Source organism: Polypterus senegalus, chromosome 7 (genome assembly GCF_016835505.1).
Source record: "Polypterus senegalus isolate Bchr_013 chromosome 7, ASM1683550v1, whole genome shotgun sequence".
Taxonomy (NCBI): domain Eukaryota; kingdom Metazoa; phylum Chordata; class Cladistia; order Polypteriformes; family Polypteridae; genus Polypterus; species Polypterus senegalus.
In genome coordinates, this window is record NC_053160.1 from 99480208 (window position 1) to 99506798 (window position 26591).

Sequence of the window (26591 nt, forward strand, 5' to 3'; positions counted from 1 at the left end):
ACTGCCGCAGTCAACTCATTCAGACAGTTCTACCAGCTCAAAACACAAACTTTTTTCATGTTCTAGTACTAATGACAAAACTGTGTGAAGACTGAAATCCAAATATCAAAGAAACACTTTCACAAAAGTTACACATATAACAAAACAAGTGCACTTTTATTCAAAAGTATAACCGAAGAAAAAGAAATCAGGTTAGGGTACAACACTGGTGCAACCACCTGAGTGGTGCAGCGGTAAGAAATACTGACTCTTAATCAAGAAGTCGCGAGTTTGAGTCCAGCTGTTAACCAAAATAACCGTTTTGAGTAGTGAGCTGCTCTTATTGTTATTATTATGCAATAAAACATACATTTTATTTGAGTCTGTAACAGCTGATGTTAATTTATGGTACTTGTAAAGGTTAGCATTTTTTACAGTTTTATTCTCTCAGTCACATTCACGCTCCCCCCGATCTGACACTGCCATCTTCAAATAAAGGTGTGCTATAAGAATGGTGAACTCAGATGAAGGTTCTTCATTGGAGAAAGAGAACAAAAGCCCACCCCACAAGACATTTTCAATCAATCACAAGAACAACGCATCTGCACAAGATGTAAACAGGCACTGTTTGGATGCAGCAAGAGGTTGGGTGTCATCCTGCCAGTGGATATTATTGGTCAAAATGCCACACATGTCCTTCAACGAAACAGCAGGGCATGCCGAGCTCAACCAGGTATCATGCTAAAGTTCTGTTTGTGATGGTCTTTATATCAAAAACATAGGTTACTTATATAAAAGCCACATTGAATGTTATTTACTTATATTCCTACAGCGTAAAGTCACAAGTAGACTGCAGAACTTCCAGTGTTTGACACAGGCATGCCGACAAAGTACATGTTCAATGCCACTCCTTATTCTGGAAAAGATCTCCCGTGAGATGACTGGGAAAGACAGCTTATGAAACCGTAACTACAGTTGTGTAAAGTGTGACAGGAGCTTCCACCTGCAGCTAAAGTCATTACCATACTAAATAAAGTAGTACTGTGATCTGTAATAAGAGTAGGGTGCAGGTTGAGGAGACCCTGGAGAGGTGCAGATATGTTCTAAAGAGGAGAGGAATAAAGGAAGAAACAAGACAGAATACATGTGTGTAAATGAGAGGGAAGTCAGTGGAATGGTGAAGACACAGGGAACATAGTAAAGGTGGATGAGTTTAAATACTTGGGATCAACAGTACAGAGTAATGGGGATTGTGCAAGGGAGGTGAAAAAGAGTGCAGGCAGGGTTGAATGGGTGGAAAAAAGTGTCAGGAATAATTTGTGACAGATGGGTATCAGCAAGAGTGAAAGGGAAGGTCTACAGGAAGGTAGTGAGACCAGCTATTTTATATGGGTTGGAGATGGTGGCACTGACCAAAAAACAGGAGATAGCATCTTTAACTCTGCCACCTCAAGCTCTAAGATTTGCAATGGGAGTGACAAGGATAGATAGGATTAGGAACAAGTACATTATAGGGTGAGCTCAGGTTGGATGGTTTAGAGACAAAGTCAGAGAGATTGCATTGGTTTGGACATGTGCAGAGAAACGATGTTGGGTATATTGAGAAAAGGATGTCAAGGACAAAGCTGCCAGGCAAGAGGAAGGCCGATGTATGGATGTGGTAAGAGAGGACATGCAGGTGATGGGTGTAACAGAGCAAGATGCAGAAGACAGGAAGATATGGAAAAAGATGATCTGCTGTGGCAACCCCTAACAGAAGCAGCTGAATGAAGAAGAAAATGATTAAGATTTATGAAAAAATGTAAATGCATGTTTGAGTATAGATCTGCCAGAAGTCTTGTGGTTTTACAAGCCTCTGCATGTCATTTGGGAAATTCAAAACTTGCTCAATAAGACAATTACTGGACACTGCTCACTCAGACACCTCATGTAATTTATATTACTTGTTTAGAAATGGATACATAACGCAAGCAACAAAGCAATTCTAGTTAAGTCAATTACAATAATCTAATTGCAAGAATTAGCTGTAGCATGCTACACTACCTTGTTACTGGAAAATTAGACTAGAGTAAACTTGTATGTTGTACCATATTGCCCAAACAATTTTTCTCTTCCATTTCCTTTGACAAACGTTTCTTTCTTACTTATAAAATAGTGACACCAATTTCAGATATGTTGCTTATCATGTATAAACAACCTTTTCCAGGTCTTACCACAACATTTATATTGAGCTGACATCCTGACTCTAACATTCGAAAAAACTAATTTTCTTCCTTTTAGTCCATTGTAACTTCCTATACTAGACTTCCAATTTAAGACTCATCTTCATCTAACTGACAGAGGGCTACTAAGTCTTTTGCAGAGCATTTTCAAGTAACTCACATTTTGGCCATTTAGCCGCCTTCAATGCTGACGGGTGAACTAGCTAGGGCAGAAAAGTAGCCTGAAACTTTGACACTCATATTAATGAAGCATGAGCATAGCATTAGTTGGATTGAGTGAGGTCAACATCCTTGCATGTAGGTCCTGGGGTGGTTATTATTATTATTTATTATAGAAGCACCATTATTATTTACCCTTTATGAAGTTGATCTTTGTTTTGTGATATAATTATGCAGCACAGCAACAGTTTGGTTTACTAGTTATTGTCTTACTTTTTCTGTATTTATAAACCATTAGTCTAACATTGGAGAAGTTAATTCTAAATTCTTTTTAAGACATGTTTCCGACCCAATATAGCCTGATAAGTACCTATCACTTTTTTCTGAGGCTAATTTAGATTAGGTCTTGGCATATCAGACTAATCAAAAGTCTAGAGCAGCCACCTGTGATGTTTGAATTAAAGCTGATACCCCAATCTGCCACAAGACCCACTGCGTTAAATCCTCTAAGAAGAAGCTCAAACAAAAAAAAATAAAAATAAAAAAATAAAGAATAACTTAAGAACATTTATGTTATGCAGAATGCCCAGTGGGGACTGGGTGGTTTTATGGCCTGGAACCACTACAGGTTTTGTATTTTTCTCTAGCTTAAAAAAAACAAAAATTCTATGCCCCCAGCCTTATCATCAAACCATCATTAAGAGACTTAATACACAATTCTATATTAAAGGTAGGGCTGCAACTAATGATTATTTTGGTAGTCGACTAATCATTCAGTTTTTTTCCCCCGATTAGTCATGATTATTTCATGCCTGACTATTTTGATGCCTGCGACCTGTGGTGCACACCCTGTTCTGGGCTCCAGTGCATGTCTTACCTGATCTGCTCACATCTGTCACCCTGATGTCTCTGCATTAACACGATTAAAATTAATAATAATCAGATTAAAACCACAACCAGTGAAACATATGAATTTGAAAATAATAAATATTTTATATTAGTGTGACCATCACAATAAAAAGGAAATACATTAAACAATACAGACTAAAGTGTACATAGTCTTTAAACAAAAAAGGTGCATTTAACCAAAAATGCCCATGTTGTGTGTTAAAGTCCAAAAGTTTAAATAAAGCTTCAATACAAATAAAATAAAACAATGTACTGTTTATAAAAGATTCAGTTCATATATTCCTGATTGCAGTGCAGGAACGTGAGCATTTCGACATGCTCTGGTGCGAGGCTGGCTCTCTTCTTTGAGACAATGATCCCAGCTGCTGAGAAGAGACACTCAGAGGGAGTAGAGGTAGCAGGAATACACAAGAATGATTTTGCAGACAGAGACAGATGTTTTAATTATCACAATCTGAAGGAAAAGTGTTGTATTTTATCACATCATGTACTATATTATGCCAAAATAAAAAAAATATGTAACAAGCTAATTACTACTATACTCTAAAACACAAGTTACCCAATGTTAGTTAGAGATGGTTGACTATTCATATGAACTCAAATATTATACAAAAAAAGAAGAAAAAAAAACTAGGATGGCTCAGCTACACCTATTCACTCGTTTACTACAGCACCAAACACGTTAGCAAACATACCTGAAATTATATTCACTTAATGCTTAAACTGCCGCAAGTATTTGGCGTCCAGGGGTGCATTAACCCCCAAGCATGTGCCGGTTTAACTATCATTGTCAAAACCTTCATATACTCATTATAGTACAAACATCAACGTTACTTTTACTTTACTCAATAAAACTTACCACTCAAGTGACGGTGGCATCACAGCTCCAGGATGCTTGCGTTTCAGATTCTCATGCATCACGGTGGTGCTTTTTTTTCTCTTTCGGTGAAATGCTCCCACACTTTAGAAAGTTTGTCTCAATTTTTTCCCATCTCCTTCCCTTTGAAGTATTACGTGATTTGTCCGTCTCGCGGGATGTGAAAGTGTCTGTCCGTCTCTCTTCCAAAAATCATGTATCGTCGCAACTTTTTTTTTTTTTTAATAGAGAGATATCCATCTTACATAAGTGTGCATTATTTATTTTTATAAATTATTTATGAATTAATATTCCTATCTAATTTTAATTTGCTTTTCTGTGGAAGGAACTACTTCTTTGGCATCATTAAAAGCACTTTGAGCTGCATCGTTTATATAAAAATTTGCTATAGAAATAAATGTTTTGCATATGAGCCAGGTTTTATTCATACATTTATTCATTCTATTATATGCATCACCTCCACTACACAATGGATAACATTTTCAGATATTTTAGAAAAAGACTTACTTTAAGTAAACAAGGATTTCAAGATAAGTATCTAATAAATTAAGAAAAAGTGCAGCAGTAGTTCATAAACATTTACAGAGATGGACAAATCTATAGCATGGATCACCAAAATAAGTTTTTAATTCCGGAAAACTAAACTACAAACTCACAAAGCCCGATGGACTTCCACATGTTTCGGATCTTTGGTACATTCAACATTTTCCTAATCAAAAACAACTTGATACATAGAAAAGCCCCAAGCCTATAGGTACAATCTTAACTGTGGAGTCACTTTTCAAGTCAGCTGCTTCTAGCTCTTCAGACAACTGTGCCTCCAAATGTAAAGCCTGGTGTATACTTGACACATCTGTGCTGATTGTGAGGGCAATACAGCAAAAAAGATGTCAGATGTGGTAACATGCACAAAATCTTTTTGGAAATACATGCCAATGTGGCCACAGTGCTGTGTACCCTAAATGGTGAATTTTGAGGAGAGGCGTGTTACATAGATACCAAAATGATGAACAAAGGGCTAATATGGCACAACATGTCATCAAAATGCAAGGAAAACAGCAAAAATATTTGTAGTGCATCACTTCATCATGTATGTTACCCACTCACGAGAATACTATACTCACCCTCTTCACCACTTTTGGTTAATGGGTCTGCACACACACATCCATTAGTGGGAAACATAGCAAAATTGTGCAGCAAAAGACTATAAATCAAGCAAGTGAAACAAAGCATTAGCTGGAAAGCAATTGCGGCAGTGAGGTCAAGGCGGCCAAAAGTAAATAGCATCCTCTTTTTATTTATCACTAGCTGTCCCCTGTGGCTCCACCCACATAGAAGTGAAACAGGACAAATTAAAAAAAAAAGTAATTCTTGGAAAGAATAAGGTAGGTACGCTCCAATGTCTAACATTGCCACTGTATCTGATAGTGTTCAGCTCTGATTGGAGAATGTCCTCCATTTCGGAAGAAAAGCATGTAGTGGTGATATCTCTGACAATCACTAGGGCCCTGCCCACCTCTCCACTTCAGAGGTCCTGCTTCCCCATCCCCTTGGCATGCAGCCTCTCTGTTGGATTTGCACGAATAAATCGGTATCACGAGCGAACTATGATACTTAGCGTGATGAGAGAAGTCGCAAAATCAATCGGAATGTTCAAGCAAATTATAGAAAAAAAAAATCCGATCTAAATCCATTAAGTAGTTCTGTCATGAAAAATGGACAGACATACAAGCAGACAGCTCAACGACCTCTTGATCATTGTTCAGCAGTTCTTACCATTGCACCACCCAAGTCGTCGTGTCAGTGTCGTACCCTAACCCAATTTCTTTTACTGCGGTTGTATCCTTGAATAAAATCGCACTTGTTTTGTTATATGTGTACCTTTTGTGAAAGTATTTATTTGATATTTGGACTTCAGTTTTCACATATTATACACTTCATGTCAACATTTTGTCATTAGTACTATAACATAGAAAAAGTCTCTGTTTTAGCTATGTGTTCAACATTTGTTGACTTTCTCACATTTCCTGTCATCCCACATTTACATAGATCGTTGCAGACACGGAACATGAAATACGTGTGTTCCAAATAACAATATATTATTTACCCTATACAACTCCAGGCACCTCACACCCAGATAAACAAGACTTGAGCTGGGAGAACTTTTTGACTGAGTTGACCTGCGGTGGTGGGAGGGTTTTAGGATAGCAGGCCTCTTGCTGCTTGTGCTGATCAACACATTTACTAAACAAAAGACGCTAATGGAGATGTGTGAAGAAATTTAAGGCAGCCCAGGATTACAAGTTTTTTCGTTTTTGAATAAATATTCCTGCAGTTAGTCTTTAGCCCTTGTAACTTAACTCTAAAACAGAATGTCATCCATAACAAACTGCCCGTACCTATTCATCCAGTGATCGGCGGCTGGTGACAGAGGGTGGGTGTTCAGACAGCATTTGCTGTGATAGAGCAAGCTGAAAATTGGCACATAAAGCATGTGATGAAGAAAGTGATTTACTGTGTTAAAACTGACAGTTCTTCAGGAGATGATAATGATAGCATGATAAATTCTGGTCCAACTTTTAGTGGAGCATACCAAGGTGATGCTTTTACTTTGAATGTGCTCAGCAACTTTCAAAGCAGCCGTTCCCTAGATCTCTGGCCTCAAGAGAGAAGTATTAGGTATAGATAATCCCTTACAGAATTTCAGTCTGTTCATAAATATTGGCATGTTAGCTGTAATTCTGACTAAGGACCAAGATACAGTATGTACACAGCAACTATTAAACAGCAGCACACACTAAGCCAGATTACAGGTTACATGAGTCTGAAGTCCCTTATGATGAGCTGCCACATTTCTTTGCACTTCTTGCATATCAAGGTGTAATTATAATGCCTTTACAGTATGGACAGAAAAATCACAAGTGAGTAACATTTCAGTTTATTTCTCAAGGGTTTGTGATTTGCTGACAATAATTCACCTGCCACTTCGCACAGGAGAAAAATAAAATGGCACTGATCGAGAGAGACTGACAGTCAACATGAAAGATCAGCATATTTGCTTTAAAAAGGTCGTTTGACAATGAAGCGATACAAACTATGCAAAATTCCTGAGTTGGCAATGTCTCTACTGAACTACAGGTAGGTGAAGAGAGTCTGCCAACTGGTGAAAAACTAAACTTAAAAATGTGTTTTTGTATTTATTAATTAATATATTTTTTAAGTTTTACATTCACAGCTCAAAACATCTGATATTGTGAAAATAATCTGGTGGGAGAATTATGTTTTAAAATATTTGTCCCCCTCTTTTCAATCTTTCTCTCTCTCAAAATATACAGTTGAAATATCGCACTCTTCCTGTCCTTAACATCAGCCATGTCATCCATATTGTGTATACAGTATATAGAATTTGTGCAATAGGCTGTCCAGGGATTTTTCCTGCCTTGCATCCAAAGCTGCTGGGCTCCAGGTTTCCTGCTCTGGATTAAGTGGGTTTAGAAAATGTATACAGTGGTGTGAAAAAACTATTTGCCCCCTTCCTGATTTCTTATTCTTGTGCATGTTTGTCACACAAAATGTTTCTGATCATCAAACACATTTAACCATTAGTCAAATATAACACAAGTAAACACAAAATGCAGTTTTTAAATGATGGTTTTTATTATTTAGGGAGAAAAAATCCAAACCTACATGGCCCTGTGTGAAAAAGTAATTGCCCCCTGAACCTAATAACTGGTTGGGCCACCCTTAGCAGCAATAACTGCAATCAAGCGTTTGCGAGAACTTGCAATGAGTCTTTTACAGCGCTCTGGAGGAATTTTGGCCCACTTATCTTTGCAGAATTGTTGTAATTCAGCTTTATTTGAGGGTTTTCTAGCATGAACCGCCTTTTTAGGGTCATGCCATAGCATCTCAATTGGATTCAGGTCAGGACTTTGACTAGGCCACTCCAAAGTCTTCATTTTGTTTTTCTTCAGCCATTCAGAGGTGGATTTGCTGGTGTGTTTTCCTGTTGCAGCACCCAAGATCACTTCAGCTTGAGTTGACGAACAGATGGCCGGAAATTCTCCTTCAGGATTTTTTGGTAGACAGTAGAATTCATGGTTCCATCTATCACAGCAAGCCTTCCAGGTCCTGAAGCAACAAAACAACCCCAGACCATCACACTACCACCATCATATTTTACTGTTGGTATGATGTTCTTTTTCTGAAATGCTGTGTTCCTTTTACGCCAGATGTAGCGGACATTTGCCTTCCAAAAGTTCAACTTTTGTCTCATCAGTCCACAAGGTATTTTCCCAAAAGTCTTGGCAATCATTTAGATGTTTCTTAGCAAAATTGAGACGAGCCCTAATGTTCTGTTTGCTTAACAGTGGTTTGCGTCTTGGAAATCTGCCATGCAGGCCGGTTTTGCCCAGTCTCTTTCTTATGGTGGAGTCGTGAACACTGACCTTAATTGAGGCAAGTGAGGCCTGCAGTTCTTTAGACGTTGTCCTGGGGTCTTTTGTGACCTCTCGGATGAGTCGTCTCTGCGCTCTTGGGGTAATTTTGGTCGGCCGGCCACTCCTGGGAAGGTTCACCACTGTTCCATGTTTTTGCCATTTGTGGATAATGGCTCTCACTGTGGTTCGCTGGAGTCCCAAAGCTTTAGAAATGGCTTTATAACCTTTACCAGACTGATAGATCTCAATTACTTCTGTTCTCATTTGTTCCTGAATTTCTTTGGATCTTGGCATGATGTCTAGCTTTTGAGGTGCTTTTGGTCTACTTCTCTGTGTCAGGCAGCTCCTATTTAAGTGATTTCTTGATTGAAACAGGTGTGGCAGTAATCAGGCCTGGGGGTGGCTACGGAAATTGAACTCAGGTGTGATACACCACAGTTAGGTTATTTTTTAACAAGGGGCAATTACTTTTTCACACAGGGCCATGTAGGTTTGGATTTTTTCTCCTAAATAATAAAACCATCATTTAAAAACTGCATTTTGTGTTTACTTGTGTTATATTTGACTAATGGTTAAATGTGTTTGATGATCAGAAACATTTTGTGTGACAAACATGCAAAAGAATAAGAAATTAGGAAGGGGACAAATAGTTTTTCACACCACTGTATACTGCTCCTAATCTCAGATGCTGTTTCTGTCGCTTTATTGCTGTCTGCACTTACTCTTCTTCTACATCGGCTATTCAAGTCTCACCATCACTAACATTGACATTACATCCCAACTGGAAAGGGATGGGTGATCACCCGGATTGCAACAACTGGAGGGGCATAACACTTCCTGTCAATGTCAGGTAAGGTCCTTACTAGGGTCATCCTCAGTAGGATCCATGATCATTTGGTCATCTCCCAGCGACTGGAGCAGTCTGGTTTTACACCAAAGTCTACCATTGACCATATCCTGGCAACGAGTGTTCTCCTTGAGTGCAAACATGAATATTCTTGGCATCCTTTGTTGAATTTCATAAAGTGCTCAGTTGATTAAGCTGTCTTGTGAGACAATCCTGAGACTTTGTGGGATCCTCCAAACCTCCCAAAGTCGCTGAATGTCATGGCAAGCATGTACACTGGTTCTGTTGAGTGTTATGCAGAGTGGAGGCAGAACCCCTGTGCGTTTCCCCAGTTTATTCTGTGTTTTGTCATGTTTGTGATCTTGCTCCTACCTTGTTCAATGCTTGCATGGACTGGGTGTTGCACAGGGTCGTGGGGTCTAGTGGCTATGGGGCATCTGTTGGTGAAGAAAGATTCACTGATCTTGACTTTGCCAACAATGCTGTGATCTTTGTGGAGTTAATGGAAGTTTGGATTGAGGCTCTCAAGAGTCTCGGCTTAAGAGACTTGGCTTGCGAGTGTACTGGATAAAAACAAAGATCCGGGTCTATAATTACTTCTTGGGCACACTTATCAGCAATGTGTGTGTCTGATGACAGAGTGTCGACCTCGTTGAGAGGTTACTTACCTCGGCAGCAAACTCATGTTTCTGGTGACTCCTGCTATGAAGTCAGTAGACGGATTGGGAGAACATGGGGGTTCATGAAATTTCTGTAAAGGGGTTTGTGACACTCCTGATATCTTTGCAAAAGATCAAAGGCCCTTGAGATCTGAGATGAAGACTGGGCTCCTTAGGTACTGGGTTTCTTCAGAAAATCTTTGGGTACTGTTGGTTTGATGAATGAGCGATTCACCACCCTCTGCAAATGTATCCTGGACTTCTTGACAGAGAGGCCCCAGTCAGTTCAAATGGGCTGCAACACTTCCAGCAACATCACACTGAGCACTGGAGTGCCGGAGGGCTGCATGCTTAGTCCACTGCTGTTCACCCTGCTGACTCATGACTGCACAGCCATGCACAACACCAACCACATCATCAAGTTTGTGGATGATACGACGGTGCTGGGACTGATAAGCAGGGATGATGAAAGAGCATACAGAGATGAGGTGAAATGGTTGTCCGCATGGTGTGAAGGCAACAATCTATCTCTCAATGTTGACAAGACAAAAGAGATAATTGTGGACTTCAGAAAATCACATCCTGCCCACATCCCACTCCGCATCAATGGTTTAGATGTGGAGACTGTTAGGAGTACCAAGTTCCTCAGTGTGCACATAACTGAGGAACTTACGTGGACACATCACACCTCCTCACTAATCAAGAAAGTCCAGCAGAGACTATACTTCCTGAGGCGGCTGAAGGTAGCAAGTCTTCCCCTTCCATCCTCACCATGTTTTACAAAGGCACTACTGAAAGTGTTCTGACCAGCTGTCTGGTATGGCAACTGCAACATATCCGACCGCAAGCGCCTGGAAAGCATAGTGAAGACAGCCGAGAACATTATTGGGGTGCCTCTCCCTTCACTACAGGACATATTTTACAAAAGCAGTATCCGCAAGGCCTGCAGCATTGTGCAGGATCCCTTACACCCCTCACATGGCCTTTTCAAACTTCTGCCATCCAAGAAAATATACTGCAGCATCAAAGCCAGATCTACCAGGCTGCAGGAGAGTTTTTACCCCCAAGCTGTCAGACTCCTTAACATCTTGCTGCCCCATGAGATCTTCCACACTGCTTCAACCACCTCTAAAAATAGATCTTTTATACATGTGAGCCACTTTCCTGCAAAGACGAGTGTGGATGTAGAAAAAAACTGAAAATCTCATACTGACCTTTAATTATTTTGACACTCTTGATATCCTTCTGCTGTGAAACATTCCGACCTATCATTATTTACACATGCCTTAAACAACTATTATCATACACTGATAATTTCTGTATTATTTATATCTATTATTTATTTATTATATTACATATCTATTGACTGTATTTATGTATCTAGATTACAAATACCATACATTGCATCAATGTTCATATTGCTAACTACACGTCAATATTGCTGCTACTTCTTTGTCTTGTCTTTGCACAATGTCTTGTTTGTGTTTTAATTTAAAATTTTAATTCTATTTTTAATTTACTATTTGCACGTCATGTTGTTACACTGTGGACCCTGAGCTTCACAATTTCATCTAACTGTATACTTGTATATGGTTGATCTATACTAATAAAAGGCAAAGCCCTCACTGACTGACTGACTCATCACTAATTCTCCAACTTCCTGTGTAGGTAGAAGGCTGAAATTTGGCAGGCTCATTCCTTACAGGTTACTTACAAAAGTTAAGCAGGTTTCATTTTGAAATTCTACGCGTAACGGTCATAACTGAATCCTACTTACATACATATATACGGCCATAGCCTGCAGCTCGGTTGCCGTGTGAGGCAGAGTTGCGCCCCCCCATCACCACACCTCCCACATAGTTGGCTGCCTGCCTATATTGTGTTCCCCATCCCCACGCCTCCCACGTAATTGGCTGCCTGCTCATATAAGGCCATTCGTCAGCAGCAAGAAAGCAAGGTAAAGAAACAAAAAGAATATCTTATTTATAAACGGCGCAAATATATTCACATGTACTTAACCTATATTACAACTATATACACATATAAATTAGACACCCAGACACACACAATCCCCACACGTTCCCCAGTCCTTTATCTGAACTTTCTTTTAAAAGTTTATAATCACACGGTCTGGGAAGTCTGCAGTGAATCCGGCGACCAATCCTGATGTGCGCCGCGGACGTGTTTACTTAATTTACATGTAAAGAAGTGGTCTCACCGGCTCGGCAACAGTTCCTTTATTGAAGAATGAAGTCCGTCTCACCCGGGTGACTCGGCATTAGCGTCCATCCATGGCCGACGCCCACTCCACAACAGACAAGTAAAGCCGTCAGCTCCGAATATCCCTTTTAGTTTAACAGGCTCCCCTTCTACGTGCACCCAACCGTCCTTATTACGAAGTCTTTCTTGCTTTACCGCTGGTTTTTAAAATGTTTCCTTTTCTTTTTCATAACTTGTTTAACACACTACTTCTCCGCTGCCAAGCACGGGTATTTTGCTATCTACACACATAAAAGGCAAAGCCCTCACTGACTCATCACTAATTCTCCCACTTTCCATATATGTGGGAAGCTAAAACTTTGTGTGCTCATTCCTTGCAGTGTACTGATAAAAGTTAGGTATATTTCATGTCCTATTACAACACCCAAGGGGGAGAAACGGGTGTACCTCCTAAACTGTATATATAGATGGGGAAACCCCTCCTTACTATTTCTGCTACTTCCAATTTTCCCATGTCATCCTTTACACTATACTTACAAACGTTAAGTATGTTTCATTTCGTGTTGTGTCCCATAATGAACTTTTGAAAATAACGTCTTCTTTTTGGCGGTTCTCACCATTACGCCATAATGAAGTTTAGGAACTGAGCTCTCCTTTTGGCGGTTTCATTCCTTATTTCCATTAAAAGAGGAATTATTTTACACACAAGGGCCACCCCGGTCCCCCTTCCTTTTTCCACACACCTACCACGTGGTTGGCTCCCTGCCTATATACATTAACGACATCCCATGCTCATGTTCCTCCTCACTTGCTTCCTTACTGTCCTCAGCTGTTTGTGCTCACTGCTCCCTTCTTCTTTACTCCACTGCTTCAAGCCTGTTATTGTTCGCCTTGCTTCACGTCTGCCTGCTGGTGACTCCTGCCTTTTCGTTTACTCCACCGCTTTACTACAAAACTTACAACCACCAAAACTTTGTAATGGCACCAGGCTTTAGATCGAATCTCTGCACAAGAACCTCATTGAGGCAACTGTCTTCACTGAAACAGGCTCAGAGAAGACTGTATTTATTCCTCGCATCCCTCTCATACCCTCTGACCTCCCATTCCAACTCAAACGCCTTCAATTTCCAGTAAGGGTCTGCTTCGCTATGACAATAAATGAGTCACAGGGCCAGACTCTAAAAAAGGTCGGCATTGACTTGACACAAGATTGCTTCTCACATGGCCAACTGTACGTTGCATGCTCAAGAGTAAGCTCAGCAATTTTACAGCCTGAGGGCAGAACTGCAAGCGTTGTTTACAAAGAGATCCTTACATCCTACAAATGTGTATTTCTCATACACAACATTTGCAATCATACTCATCATTCTCAATACTAAAATAAGCCTACGACAATTACATTGACAATCACGTTACGTTATTTTTAAAATGTTACCTTTTTTTCCCATAACTTCTTTAACACACTACTTCTCCGCTGCGAAGCGCGGGACTTTTGACTTTGATTGTTCACGGAGTTGCGAATGAGGTACATTAACTGCATTGTGAGGGAGCGTCAGTTACAGCACTATGGCTATGTGGTGCGAATCCTTGAGTGATCCGGCTTGCAGGATTCTCATTGCTGAGGACCTGAGCGACTGGACCAGGCCAAGGGGATGCCCACGTAACACCTAGCTGCTGCAGATGGTCATTTCCAGAAGGTGGGAGTAGACTGCACATCTACCTAGGGAGTTGCCAACCGTGATCCCAAGCTGTTTTGTCATGTGGTGGGCAACCTGCTGTACCTGTGCATGCTCCCCAACCTGACCTGACCAGTAATGGATCAGGATAGAGATTTGGAACATTGATCTTGAGACTTTAAATGATTTGATTTTGATTCTTAAACAAAATATAATGATTAATTGGAAAAATCCATATTTTTACCCGAGCCTACTGATAAACAAGGCAAAGAAAACTTTGAACTTGAAAGTGAACAAGCGATTAAACAAATTGGGCCAAAAATATGAGAAAGTCATATTCACTTCAGTCACAGAAACAATGCAGACTATGCATGACAATTAAGTCTAGACCACAGTTTAACATAGTAAGTAATTATCTATTGGTTTGGGACTACCTGCAGTGAACAACAATGGGACCAGCATACTGAGGGTTGCATGTTTTCACTTTCTTCAAGAATTTCAGCATTCCAATTGGAGTAAAGGGAACCCCAAAATCAGGCCAGCTAGTAAAATGGAACTGAGTGACCAGGCGTTGGGGCTTCTTGTTAGACATGTCACCAACCTGACAGGAACATGCACAAAAGCAAAATTAGTGAAGGACAGAAAAAGTACACTCATCACTGTCAGCAAATAGTTCTCCTAATAAAGAATAAAAAAGCAATTTTTTTTGGATGTTGGATGTTATTATTAAATAATTACAACTTATTTCAACATCATTATTATAAGTCAAAAAAAATGCAAATGTCAAACATTTGTTTTTTCAAATCCTATGAAGATAAGAGTACAATTTCATATTGTGAATATTATACCACATGCAATTCAAGGTACGAAGTAGAATTATTTAAAATCTTAATGAGTCACAGTGAGTTTAAAGATCAAAATTACCATATAGTGCATTAAGAGAAAGATCAATGTTTTAAAATTAATTAGGCAATGTGTACTGGTGAGAGTGACAAACTCACCTGCTGGATGCAGAATTTCCGTATAGTGTAGTCAACAAGCACCATTACATCCTCCACCGACACACGGATGTTGCCATAGGTCCAACACCCTTGGTCTGGCCAGTACTGAGCACACTTACACTATATGATGGAGTAAATAAGTAAACAAAATCAGTTACTGTTCTGTACAAAGCAATATCTGTATAATCTGATGCAAGGCTAAGGGTACTGGAAAGATAAAACATGCCTTGGTGTATCATACAGAAATACAAAACAAATATACTAAATAAAAAGTTATATCCCATTACTTAAAATCTATGCTATGTGCTGTTGTTAAAAAATGTATTGCTATTCCAAATTAAAATGTTTTCCTAAAAAGTCTATCATAAATGTAAACAGCAACAGGAGTAGCTGTCTGATTTTTTTCTTTAAAAATACTGAATATATTCTCAGTAGTTTCATGCAATCCTGTAATTTCTACAGTATGCATTTTCAAACACATCCACATTTTTAGTGATGATGCATAAATGCATGAGTTACCTAATATATAATTATTCAGCATTGGGGACACATAAGGCATTAACATTCTGAAAAGCAACATCAAATATACTTTAAAATCAATAACAAGAATCCTGACACCCACGTAAAACTACACAACACCACTTGAGTAGCCAGTATATTTTGGTTTACTGTACATGTTTTCAGTAATCATATTTTCTGCTGAAACCCACATACAGAACATCAAGCCTAAACAGACCTACCATACAAACAATAAGTCTAACGTCTGTCCCTGTAACCCTGAATTTCATTATTTCCACGATTCAGTGCATGGCTCTTGTCGAATGTTATAAGAGGTTTACACAATCCACTCAAAGCTGTGACACTCCAGGGATTTTTAATGATGTGCATTATAGCTGAAGAAGAACTCAGCAGTGACTTATTTTATCAAGGTTTGTTTGGCTGTGGGGTCAATGTGGAGTTAGCATTTTTCACGCTATATTTCACTTAATTATGCGAGGAAATGTATTACAGAATATGGAAATACAGTTACAAAAATACATAACACTAAATAATAATACACAACATAAGAGCTACAGGATATACACCACAAGCTAAAGGCCTTGAATGTGTATTATTTAAAACACATTCTATTCAGTATGGTGACAAGTTAAAATATTTTCCTTTATTTGCTACCTTCTGAAATCAGAAATGCACGTGAACAGCTATTTTGTTCTACTGCTTAAGTACAGATACAGCAGTCCCATCCACTGGAATGGTGAGAAATATTTCTCTATACTTTGTCATTACTTTAAGCATGATAATACTGCATAAAAAGTGCTTTATGTCTTTACTGTATCAAGTACTATTTAGTAGGCTCTGTCAGAGCATACGCTGTAAGTCGGTGATAGATGGTGGGTGACAGTAGTGCCCTTTGCTTCTAATGTTTAGGATTACTTCTTGATGGTCTCCAAAAGTGAGGAGGATATATAGCCAGCTCACCAGCTGCTTGGATAGAACAGGCACATTTCTGGAATGAGAACATTCCCGTTACTGCCAGAAGGAATCCTACTCCGTTGGGCCCTTGAGCAAGGCGTGCTATACAATGGCTGACTCCTGCACACTGATCCCCAAAGGTCAGGTGAAAAGATTATTAATCCCAAAGGGGAAATTAAGTATAGCAAATAAAAGTCAAAATAAAAAAGTAAGGTTTTTGGGAAAAGTACAGTATATTTGAACACTGCAACCAAAATATTTAAAGCTATAGAGCTGTCTGGTGTGAATGTTAATGCTCTTGCTTTTGAGCAGTGTATTTTAATGGCATTAATTTATTCATGCATCTTTTAAGAAAAAAAATGCTGATTGGGGATTCTATTCCTTAGTTTAAAATTAAAATGATTGTACTAAGAGATATTTTTTATTCTTCATAATATTTAAAGGTAACAAATCAGCTATGCGAATTTACTAGTAAAATTCCAAATTTTGAGCAAACCATTATTTTAGGCAAATTTAAAATTAAAGGTTTGGTACAATATTTTCAGAAATAAGCATATTTTTGCTTTACTGCTTTTTTTTTAGTTCTAACCAAAACATCTTTCTCCTGATCTCCATTACTGTTATTGCACTGTTTTTTGTAAAAGTACTTTTTCTTTACATCAGTGCATTATTTGTTTAACAAATAATAATTCATGTTAGATATTATATCATCTGATATACCTCTTTGAAAATTTCACCAATCAATTGTTATTGAAAACTGATCCCAATTCACTTAGTTAAATTCTATCAGCTTTAAATACCTTCACTCAGTTTCAAATACTGCAAAAGGCAACTACCATGCTATATTTGAAAGGAGGATGGAATTTAAAAATTTTAAACAAATAATATTTTCCAGAAGTATATCACTCAAAGCTTTCTTAAAAAAATTAAAGTACAAATGTCATAAGATTTCATACACTGATGTTTGCAGCCCTTGGCATAAAAAAAACCTGTACTTCCTCCTATTCACATGTGCTGCTTACCTCCTTCCTCTCCTTTAGATTGGTTACCATGACGATTGTGGCTGTATTCTGCTCCCATATCATTCTCCAAAAGTCGTTCACGGTCTCCTCCTTTGGTCCTGAATACAATGAGAATTGAACTGAATTGTACATGCAAGATTATGGTGTAAATATCTATGTAGAAAACAGACTGTATATGGCTACACGCACACACAAGTCAGAGCATATTAAACACAGATTATCAACATAATCTGTATTTGGTTATACCCCGTGACAATCCAGACATACCTTGAGCAGCAATAAATTTGTTTTTCTCTTGGTAGCCCTGGAACAAAAGGAACAAACTTTAAAAATGTAAACTCATACTCAAAGAAAGAAATATTGCACACAGACGCACTTCAGGGAAAAAAGTAAAGAGTCTGAACTTTGCCCGGAACCCTTGCAATGAACTATGTGGGGTTTTGACATACATTAGGTATTATAACCAAATTTTGTCCCTTTCATATATAAGAAAGTGGTTGCTAAAGCATGCATATTTGTATAAATTACACAGGGTGAGCCAAAAAGAAGTACCACATTTCAAACGTTTATTCTAAAAAAAAAAAACCTACAAGATAAAATAAATTTCATTATGACTCCAGAAAGGGTATAAAAAATTTATTTTTTTCACTGTGTTTTAAAAATGATGTCTTCAAGGTGGTGGCCATCATTATCGATACACTCTTCAAGACGATTTCTGAATGCTGGCATGACTTGTTCGGCAATTTTAAGGGGAATAGCGGCAATTTCATGGTGAATAACATCCTTGAGGTTGGTGAGTTTATACCTCTGACTTGAAATAGCCCCACAAAAAAAAAATTGCATGGAGCGAGATCAGGCAAACCTGAAGCTCACCCGACATTGCTGCACAGGGAGATCAGCTTCCCTGGAAACATCTTCCAAAAAACATCCATAATTAATCCATTATTTACTAATTAGTGGGTCTGACTCTAAAATAGCTGCAGCCTTTGATTATTCAGTAAATCTATAGCAAAAGCAGAAATATTTGTAAATGTGTTATAAATGTAAAAATCATGCTGCTGTGCTTTTCTGAATGTCGAATAAAAGAAAAAAAAATACCAGATAATTAAATGAGATCAGTGCTATCAGGTGTTGTCACTGATTAGGAATCTGGTTGGAACAAAAACCGGCAGCCACAGGGGGTCCCCAGGACCGACGTTGAGAACCCCTGCCAAAGGAAGAAGCATGTTTGCGTGCTGAATGTCTAGGAGACTGCCCAATTGATGCCCTTACAGCTTGAATGTTTTCAGGCATTCGTACAGTCAGTGGACGGCCTGGAGATTTTCTGTTTAATGTTGTACCCATCTGTCTAAATTTATCCTACCCACTGAAGAATTGTTTTCCAACTTGGGATGTCACCGTTAGGAGGAAGGCTGAAATGTGTTTGGAAGGTGTGTTGCGTAGTAATGATGGATTAGTTGTTTTTGAAGAACACTTTGACAGTGAAAGCATAGTGTGCACCAAGACATGATGCAGACTGAAAACTACAAGGGATCGCCTGTCAAAGGACCCCCACCCCAACCCACTCAGCTGCCTCTACCTCACATGATGACCTTGAGAAATGTGGTACTTCATTTTGGTTCACCCTGTATAAACAACATGCAGATTAAGAAAAGGTGTTAATACCTGCTAACTTTGTAAAATGTAGTATTGGGTTTTAAAAAGTGAAATCTGAGGGAGGCTTACATTTATATAGGAGGCATTGATGAAGTCTGAGTCAGGAACCCCTTCCAGAGGAGCAAGGTGTACCCGAGAATGGTCATCTACAAATAAGAAAACATACATCAGCTAAGGAGCACTGAAGATGCTTGATAAACACAGTCTGCAGCATGTCAACTATGAACAAATACCTAGGAAACAACATATTTTCACATTTACTTTCTAAAATCTCTGAAAAATTATTTTCATTCAAGACAAGGAGGAATGAGCAAGATTGATAAAGCATAAACAAGTTCTGATTACATTTATAGTTTTGCATAACATGGACAGTTCATCATGCAGCACACTACTTATAGAATAGAATATTCTAAAGTTATTTGATCCTTGGTTGTACCAGGTTTTTAAGGACAGTGCATATAAAGAGTATACACCCCCTTCAGATGTTTTCAAATTTTAATATACAGCATTGAATCACAGTGGAATTCATTTGGCTTACTTGACATTGATAGCAAGAATTGACTATTTAATATCAAAGTAATAAATCTCTGCAAGTGAACTAAACTTATCAAAAATATAAAACACAAAATAAATGATCACACAAGTAGTCACCCCCTTCAATTTGTAATTTAGAAGATGCAAAAGCCTGTGTGGACAGGCTTAAATCAGTTTTGCACATCTGGACAGTGCAATCTTTCCTATTCCTCTTTGAAAAACTGATTAAGCTCTGGCAGGTTGCATGGAAATCATCAGTGAACAGCTTCTCCATCCCCCAAAAGTCCAGACACAAATTCTCAATAGAACTGAGATTTGGACACTGGCCACTCCAGAACATTAACATTGTTTTTTTAAGCCATTCCTAGGTAGCTTTGGCTTTATGCTTCAGGTTGTTGTTTTGCTAGAGAAGCAATTTTCTCCCAAGGCAAAGGTTTCTTGCAGAGTGCATCAGGTTTCCCTCAAAAATTTCCCTGCAATTTGCTGCATTCATTTTACCTTTTACCCACACAAGCCTTCTAGTGAATGCAGCACAGAAGCACCTCTGCAGCTTGATGCTGCTACCATGCTTCACTGTGGGAATGGTGTGTTTTCAGTAATGTGCAGTGTCTGGCTTACGCTCAACATGGCATTTAGTGTAGTTTTGGTGTCATCTGACAATGGCAATTTCTTCCAGCTGACTTCAAAGTCTCTCACATACTGTACCTTCATGCATACATTAGCTGAGATGTCACAGGGAATTTTTTCTCTTTGTCACCCTTCCATAAAGCTACAACTACAAGTAGTAAATCATAGATCTTTTGGTTGTCTGCCCCACTAGTCATTAGTCCTCTTCTTGCAAGATCACTCACTTTTTGTGGTCGGCCTGCTCAAGTAAGATTTACAGCTGTGTCATACTCTTTCCATTTCTTAATGATTGATTTACCGGGACTCTAAGGGATATTAAGTGACTTACATATGTTTTATATCTATCCTCCGAACTTGTGCTTTTCAATTACCTTTTCACAGAGTTCCTTGGAGTGTTATTTCTCTTCACATCCCTCAAGATACAGGTGACTGCCAACAGGTGATCTCCATTTAATAAATAATGTGACGTCTAAAACCAGCTGGCTGCACCAATGATGATTTAGATGTGCCATATTAAAGGGGTGAATACTTGTTTAATCAGTTATTTTGTGTTTTACAGTTAGGTCCATAAATATTTGGACAGAGACAACTTTTTTCTAATTTTGGTTCAGTACATTACCACAATGAATTTTAAATGAAACAACTCAGATGCAGTTGAAGTGCAGACTTTCAGCTTTAATTCAGTGGGTTGAAAAGAAAGATTGCATAAAAATGTGAGGCAACTAAAGCATTTTTAACACAATCCCTTCATTTCAGGGGCTCAAAAGTAATTGGACAATCGACTCAAAGGCTATTTCATGGCCAGGTGTGGGCAAGTCCATCGTTATGTCAATATCAATTAAGCAGATAAAAGGCCTGGAGTTGATTTGAGGTGTGGTACTTGCATGTGGAAGATTTTGCTGTGAACAGACAACATGCGGTTAAAGGAGCTCTCCATGCAGGTGAAAGAATCCATCCTTAAGCTACAAAAACAGAAAAAACCCATCCGAGAAATTGCTACAATATTACGAGTGGCAAAATCTACAGTTTGGTACATCTTGAGAAAGAAAGCAAGCACTGGTGAACTCAGCAACGCAAAAAGACGCATAGAAATGTTGCGTAAGAACTTTTCCATGTTCAAATCGCGATATATAAAACCTACACTTGGTGTAAAGCCATGCACCTTTCCACAGTACCACATACCTTTTCATACGCAAGTTCTCTGCTGGGTTGTGCAAACTGGCGGCACCCAGCGTCAAAGCAGTTCTACTGTTCCTGTGTGGTTACTCTTATTTTCCTGGCTCGGCTTTATAAATACACTGAAACTAACCGCATATTGTTTATTAGTGTAATGCATCTGATTGTAATTAACTTGTAACAATATAATGATCCAGGGAATAGTCATAGTATTCCAAATACCATAACTGCTTAAGCGTTTGTTACTTTCACTGCACCACCTTCTTTTTCTTTCAGCTTCTCCCGTTAGGATCTGCCACAGCGGATCATCTTTTTCCATATTACTCTCACTGCACCACTCAGAGTATTTATATCACTGTATCTGAGTGTGAATCACAGCAGCAGCTGATCGGAAAGAGAATTATCAGTATACAGTATCAAGCACACGCTGTCTCAGCCACGGCAAAGCGCTTCAAAGCCTTTCCTGTACGGACCTCACAGTTCAGAAACAGTTTCATCCCAAGAACTGTTTGTACTCATAAGTACAATTACACCACTGTAAACTTGCACTACAGTTATAATATTACACAACCTGCGCCACTTTATAAAGCGTGTATTTACATATGATGACGGTATCATTTTTAAGATGAAATGCAGCAAAATATGTTTATTATATTATACAGATAAACCTTTAACTTCATTTAAATAATCTATATTCTTCACTGGGACTGGCATGAAGGATAGAATAATTAAACATGTACTGTCCTACGAAGATATTTCAATGTTCCTTAAACATTTTGAAGAATCGGCGCTCTAAGCTTACAGATGGCTTAACGTCTATTACAGAGCTGATTGTGTGGCGATCGGTTACTTGGAGAAAGAAAAGCAAGGACTGTATATATTGAATATAAAACAGAAAGAGAAAATAACGACACAGCTAAAAACGCAGCTACAAATTTCGACAAAAGTTAAACGCTTGTGTCATGAGCACAAGGCGGCTATGCAGTGTCCACAACGGACGTGGCTATCCGCCATGCATAAGATAACATATTGACATTGGCGGGCGAAGGAGCCACCAATTCTTTCACTGCCCAGGGCCGCCACAAGCCTAGAGCCTCCCATGAGTACTGCTGCAATAAATAATTTCATCGAAGGTCGCGCACAATCACTGCGCCGTGGAACCCGTGTTTAATAACGTGCTTTAACTCCTATCATCATGAAAATATCACGTATACATCCCAGTATTTTAGTTATTCAGAGAGCTGTAATATCACAAATGTAATGGATTCTGTGTCCAGTCGGAGGAAGAGAGCCGGTTTAAGAAGCAAGTAGTGATTCACACACATAGAGCACATAGAAGATCACATACAAAACAAAGCATTTAACGTGCTACTTTAATTACGATGTGATTTGAGAAACTGGTTAATTAAACGATTTTAAGATGACGTTTATGATGTTCTGTTTTAATGAAAAAATAAACTACATGATTAAAGTGGAAATTTCGAGATTGAAGTTGACATTTCATGCTTTTTCCCCACTGTGTGCCTTTTTTTTCTCTGTACCCTAATAAGCTTTCTTATGACACTCAGACAGTGGGCTACAACTCTCCTTTTCACGGCGACTTTGATATGTGACTTTTTTTTTATTCCCGGCACTATGTGACTTTGTGAACGTGAGCTTTCAAGTTTCTCCAACACGCTATGTCACTCAATCAGCTTCCTTTTGTTGATTATACCACGGTTTATTTGAACAAATAGTATGTTTTTCCTTTACCTCCACTTGTATTCGCTGAAATTGTTATATTTTCCCAGTGCTTTTCCCATTGTCTTTTTACAGAAGGCTGAGCTTAAGGGTGATTTATATTGATTTGCATATTCAAAGAGGCGTAATTCTGGGAGAAGTTGGGGCGTTGCGTAAAGTGCGTGCACGAGCTCTACTTTTCAAACTGACTGGGATTTATGTAGCCGAAGAACGTGGAAGTTGGAGTACGCACAGATTCCTGCATCTGGATTTTTCTGCGCGTAAGCACATTTCGGCTTTTATGCTTACACCATGTTATAGTGCGAATTCTATGCATGGCGTTATACATGAAGCCCCTGGACATCCAAGGAAGACAACAGAGGTTGATGATCGCAGAATCAATTCCATGGTGAAAAGAAACCCCTTCACAACAGCTGACCAAGTGAACAACACTCTCCAGTGGGTAGGCGTATCGATATCCAAGTCTACCATAAAGAGAAGACTGCATGAAAGTAAATACAGAGGGTGCACTGCAAGTTGCAAGCCACTCATAAGCCTCAAGAATAGAAAGGCTAGATTGGACTTTGCTAAAGAACATTTAAAAAAGCCAGCACAGTTCTGGAAAAACATTCTTTGGACAGATGAAACCAAGATCAACCTCTACCAGAATGATGGCAAGAAAAAAGTATGGAGAACGCGTGAAACAGCTCATTATCCAAAGCAAACCACATCATCTTTAGAACACGGTGGAGGCAGTGTGATGGCTTGGGCGTGCATGGCTGCCAGTGGCACTGGGACACTACTGTTTATTGATGATGTGACACAGGACAGAAGCAGCAGAATGAATTCTGAGGTGTTCAGAGACATACTGTCTGCTCAAATCCAGCTAAATGCAGTCAAATTGATTGGGCGGCGTTTCATGATACAGATGGACAATGACCCAAAACATACAGCCAAAGCAAGCCAGGAGTTTATTAAAGCAAAGAATTGGAAAATGCTTGAATGGCCAAGTCAGTCACCTGATCGTAACCCAATTGAGCATGCATTTCACTTGTTGAAGACTAAACTTTGGACAGAAAGGCCCACAAACAAACAGCAACTGAAAGCCGCTGCAGTAAAGGCCTGGCAGAGTATTAAAAAGGAAGAAACCCAGCATCTGCTGATGTCAATGAGTTCAAGACTTCAGGCTGTCATTGCCAGCAAAGGGTTTTCATTTATTAGAAATGAACATTTTATTTCCAGTTATTTAATTTGTCCAATTACTTTTGAGCCACTGAAATGAAGAGATTGTGTTAATAAAATGCTTTAGTTGCCTCACATTTTTATGCAATCTTTTTGTTTAACCCACTGAATTAAAGCTGAAAGTCTGCACTTCAACTGCATCTGAGTTGTTTCATTTAAAATTCATTGTGGTAATGTACAGAACCAAAATTAGAAAAACGTTGTCTCTGTCCAAATATTTAAGGACCTAACTGTATATCTGTAATTAAATGTAGACGTTTTTACAGAGATCTGTTTTCACTTGGACATTAAATGTCTTTTTCTTTTAATTAGTTTCAAAAAAGCCAAATTAAATCCAGTATGATAAGAGTGTATAACTGTGTAACAGTGACATTTGAAAACTTCACCAGGTGTAAGTAATCTTTATGGGCACTGCATGCCAAACATTTGCTGGCCCATTTGGATGTAACTGCATCCGAGCTGAATGGAGATGAATATATTTTACAAGCTACTGATAACGCATGGCCAATGGATGAAGTAAAACCAAGGTTTGTTGGGCCAAGACAATATTTTGTAATACATGTTTGTCTGTTCTGTGCTGCTGGGAAAGAGAATCTCATACTGTGTCTTATGATAAGCCTCACTGCTTACCAGTCCTTGCTATCAATCAAACTTAATTTCATATAGCACAATTATAAGCATACACCATTTTAGATACTTTATAGACAAAACAAGGTTACAAATTTCAAACTGAATAACTCCATATAATAATACAAATAAGTCAAAAGTGCAAATATAAACCTAAGTGCAGTGTTGACACACTAGGGGAAGAGTACCCAAAATCGAGAATAAACAACAGGCTACGGAAACAGAGAACACAATTGAAACAAAAGAAGCACTGACACAAACAACCACAACAAAGTCCACTTCAGATATTTAATGCAGCAAAAACAGTTCCACAAAGCCAAGGAGAGGCATTTATAGCTTTAATTTAAATAGACCAAAGCAGAAAGTTCCAAAAAATGGAAGACAGAGGATTAAAAGAGTACCTGCCATAAGTGGTTTAGGAAGGTTTTTTTAAAACACTGAGCAACACCTATTTTATTAAGTGTAGCAGCTTGGACAGCACGCAAAATTCTGCAAGCAGATAGCCTCTAAGATCAACAATTTCTGGGCACTGCATTATTCACAGACCAGTCATGCTTTGCTTCTTGGACCCCTCAATGCATCCATGAGTTGATTATGTGAGCAACTTAAATGGAGAGTTTGTGGCCAAGATACATCCCTCATTTAAAGTCACTAGTGTTGTTTTAATTAATACCTAACTCAAGTGCGGAAAAACAGTATGCACATTTACTATTCAATAGCCCAATTTGTACCATATAATTTTAGAGCCAAATGCTTACTCGACTGTATGGATCTAATGAACCTAATAATCTGGTCTCCCAAAATCAGCACACCACCAGACAGAATAAGAGCAGGGCAGAATAATGATGAGTTTATGATCCTGAAAATAACATTACAACAATAAACATCTGTATATCACAAAAAAAAAGAATCCAAAATGTGGTCATTTCTGAGACTTCAGAGTGAAAGCTGAGGCAAACCACAAGATGGACTGACCCCAAGTAAAATGTTTTCAAGGACCAAGGATCCCCATTTGATTTCCATACTTGTTATTACTGCGTCTTTCTTAGGTTATGTAGAATTGTACAGCTATGGTGTCAATTGTTAGGTAACCTAATGTATTTTTAAGACTTACATGGAAGAATATTAACATATCTGTTCTTCTCTTTGTTCTCTTCCTTTGATGCTGCATCACACGATGCCTGAATTGGACATACTGGTAGAGCCTACAAAGAAATTATCATTAGAAAATACTGAATGCAACCACAAAGTCAGTATAAAGGTATTGGAATACTGCTTTTGAACTAGGATAATGAAAAAACCCAGTAAATTGTCAGGTCAACAGAATCACTCAAGATTTTAGTCAAGATGGTGATGAAACTGAATTAAAATGTACAATTTAACTCAACTCCTGATCCTCCCACTTCAATGAAAATGTGGCCCAAATCACACTAGACTGTGGCAGATCATTCAAGTAGATTAAACCTTTGGAAAGCAGTATCAGTGTAAAATGAATTAAATTATTTGGAATCAGAATATATATAGTGC

The 26591-nt window shown here is 38.6% G+C and overlaps 1 protein-coding gene across 1 annotated transcript in view; it reads right to left on the reverse strand.

Moving 5' to 3' along the window:
* ptpra (protein tyrosine phosphatase receptor type A) overlaps window positions 1-26591 on the reverse strand; it is a 191779-nt gene that overhangs the window by 21761 nt on the left and 143427 nt on the right. Inside the window, exons 9-14 of the mRNA XM_039759072.1 lie at window positions 26179-26269; window positions 19209-19285; window positions 17751-17787; window positions 17484-17581; window positions 14989-15108; window positions 14422-14588 (exon numbers count right to left, since the gene is read on the reverse strand). Of these exons, the coding sequence (XP_039615006.1) occupies window positions 14422-14588; window positions 14989-15108; window positions 17484-17581; window positions 17751-17787; window positions 19209-19285; window positions 26179-26269 (590 nt within the window). The remainder of the gene's footprint in view (window positions 1-14421; window positions 14589-14988; window positions 15109-17483; window positions 17582-17750; window positions 17788-19208; window positions 19286-26178; window positions 26270-26591) is intronic.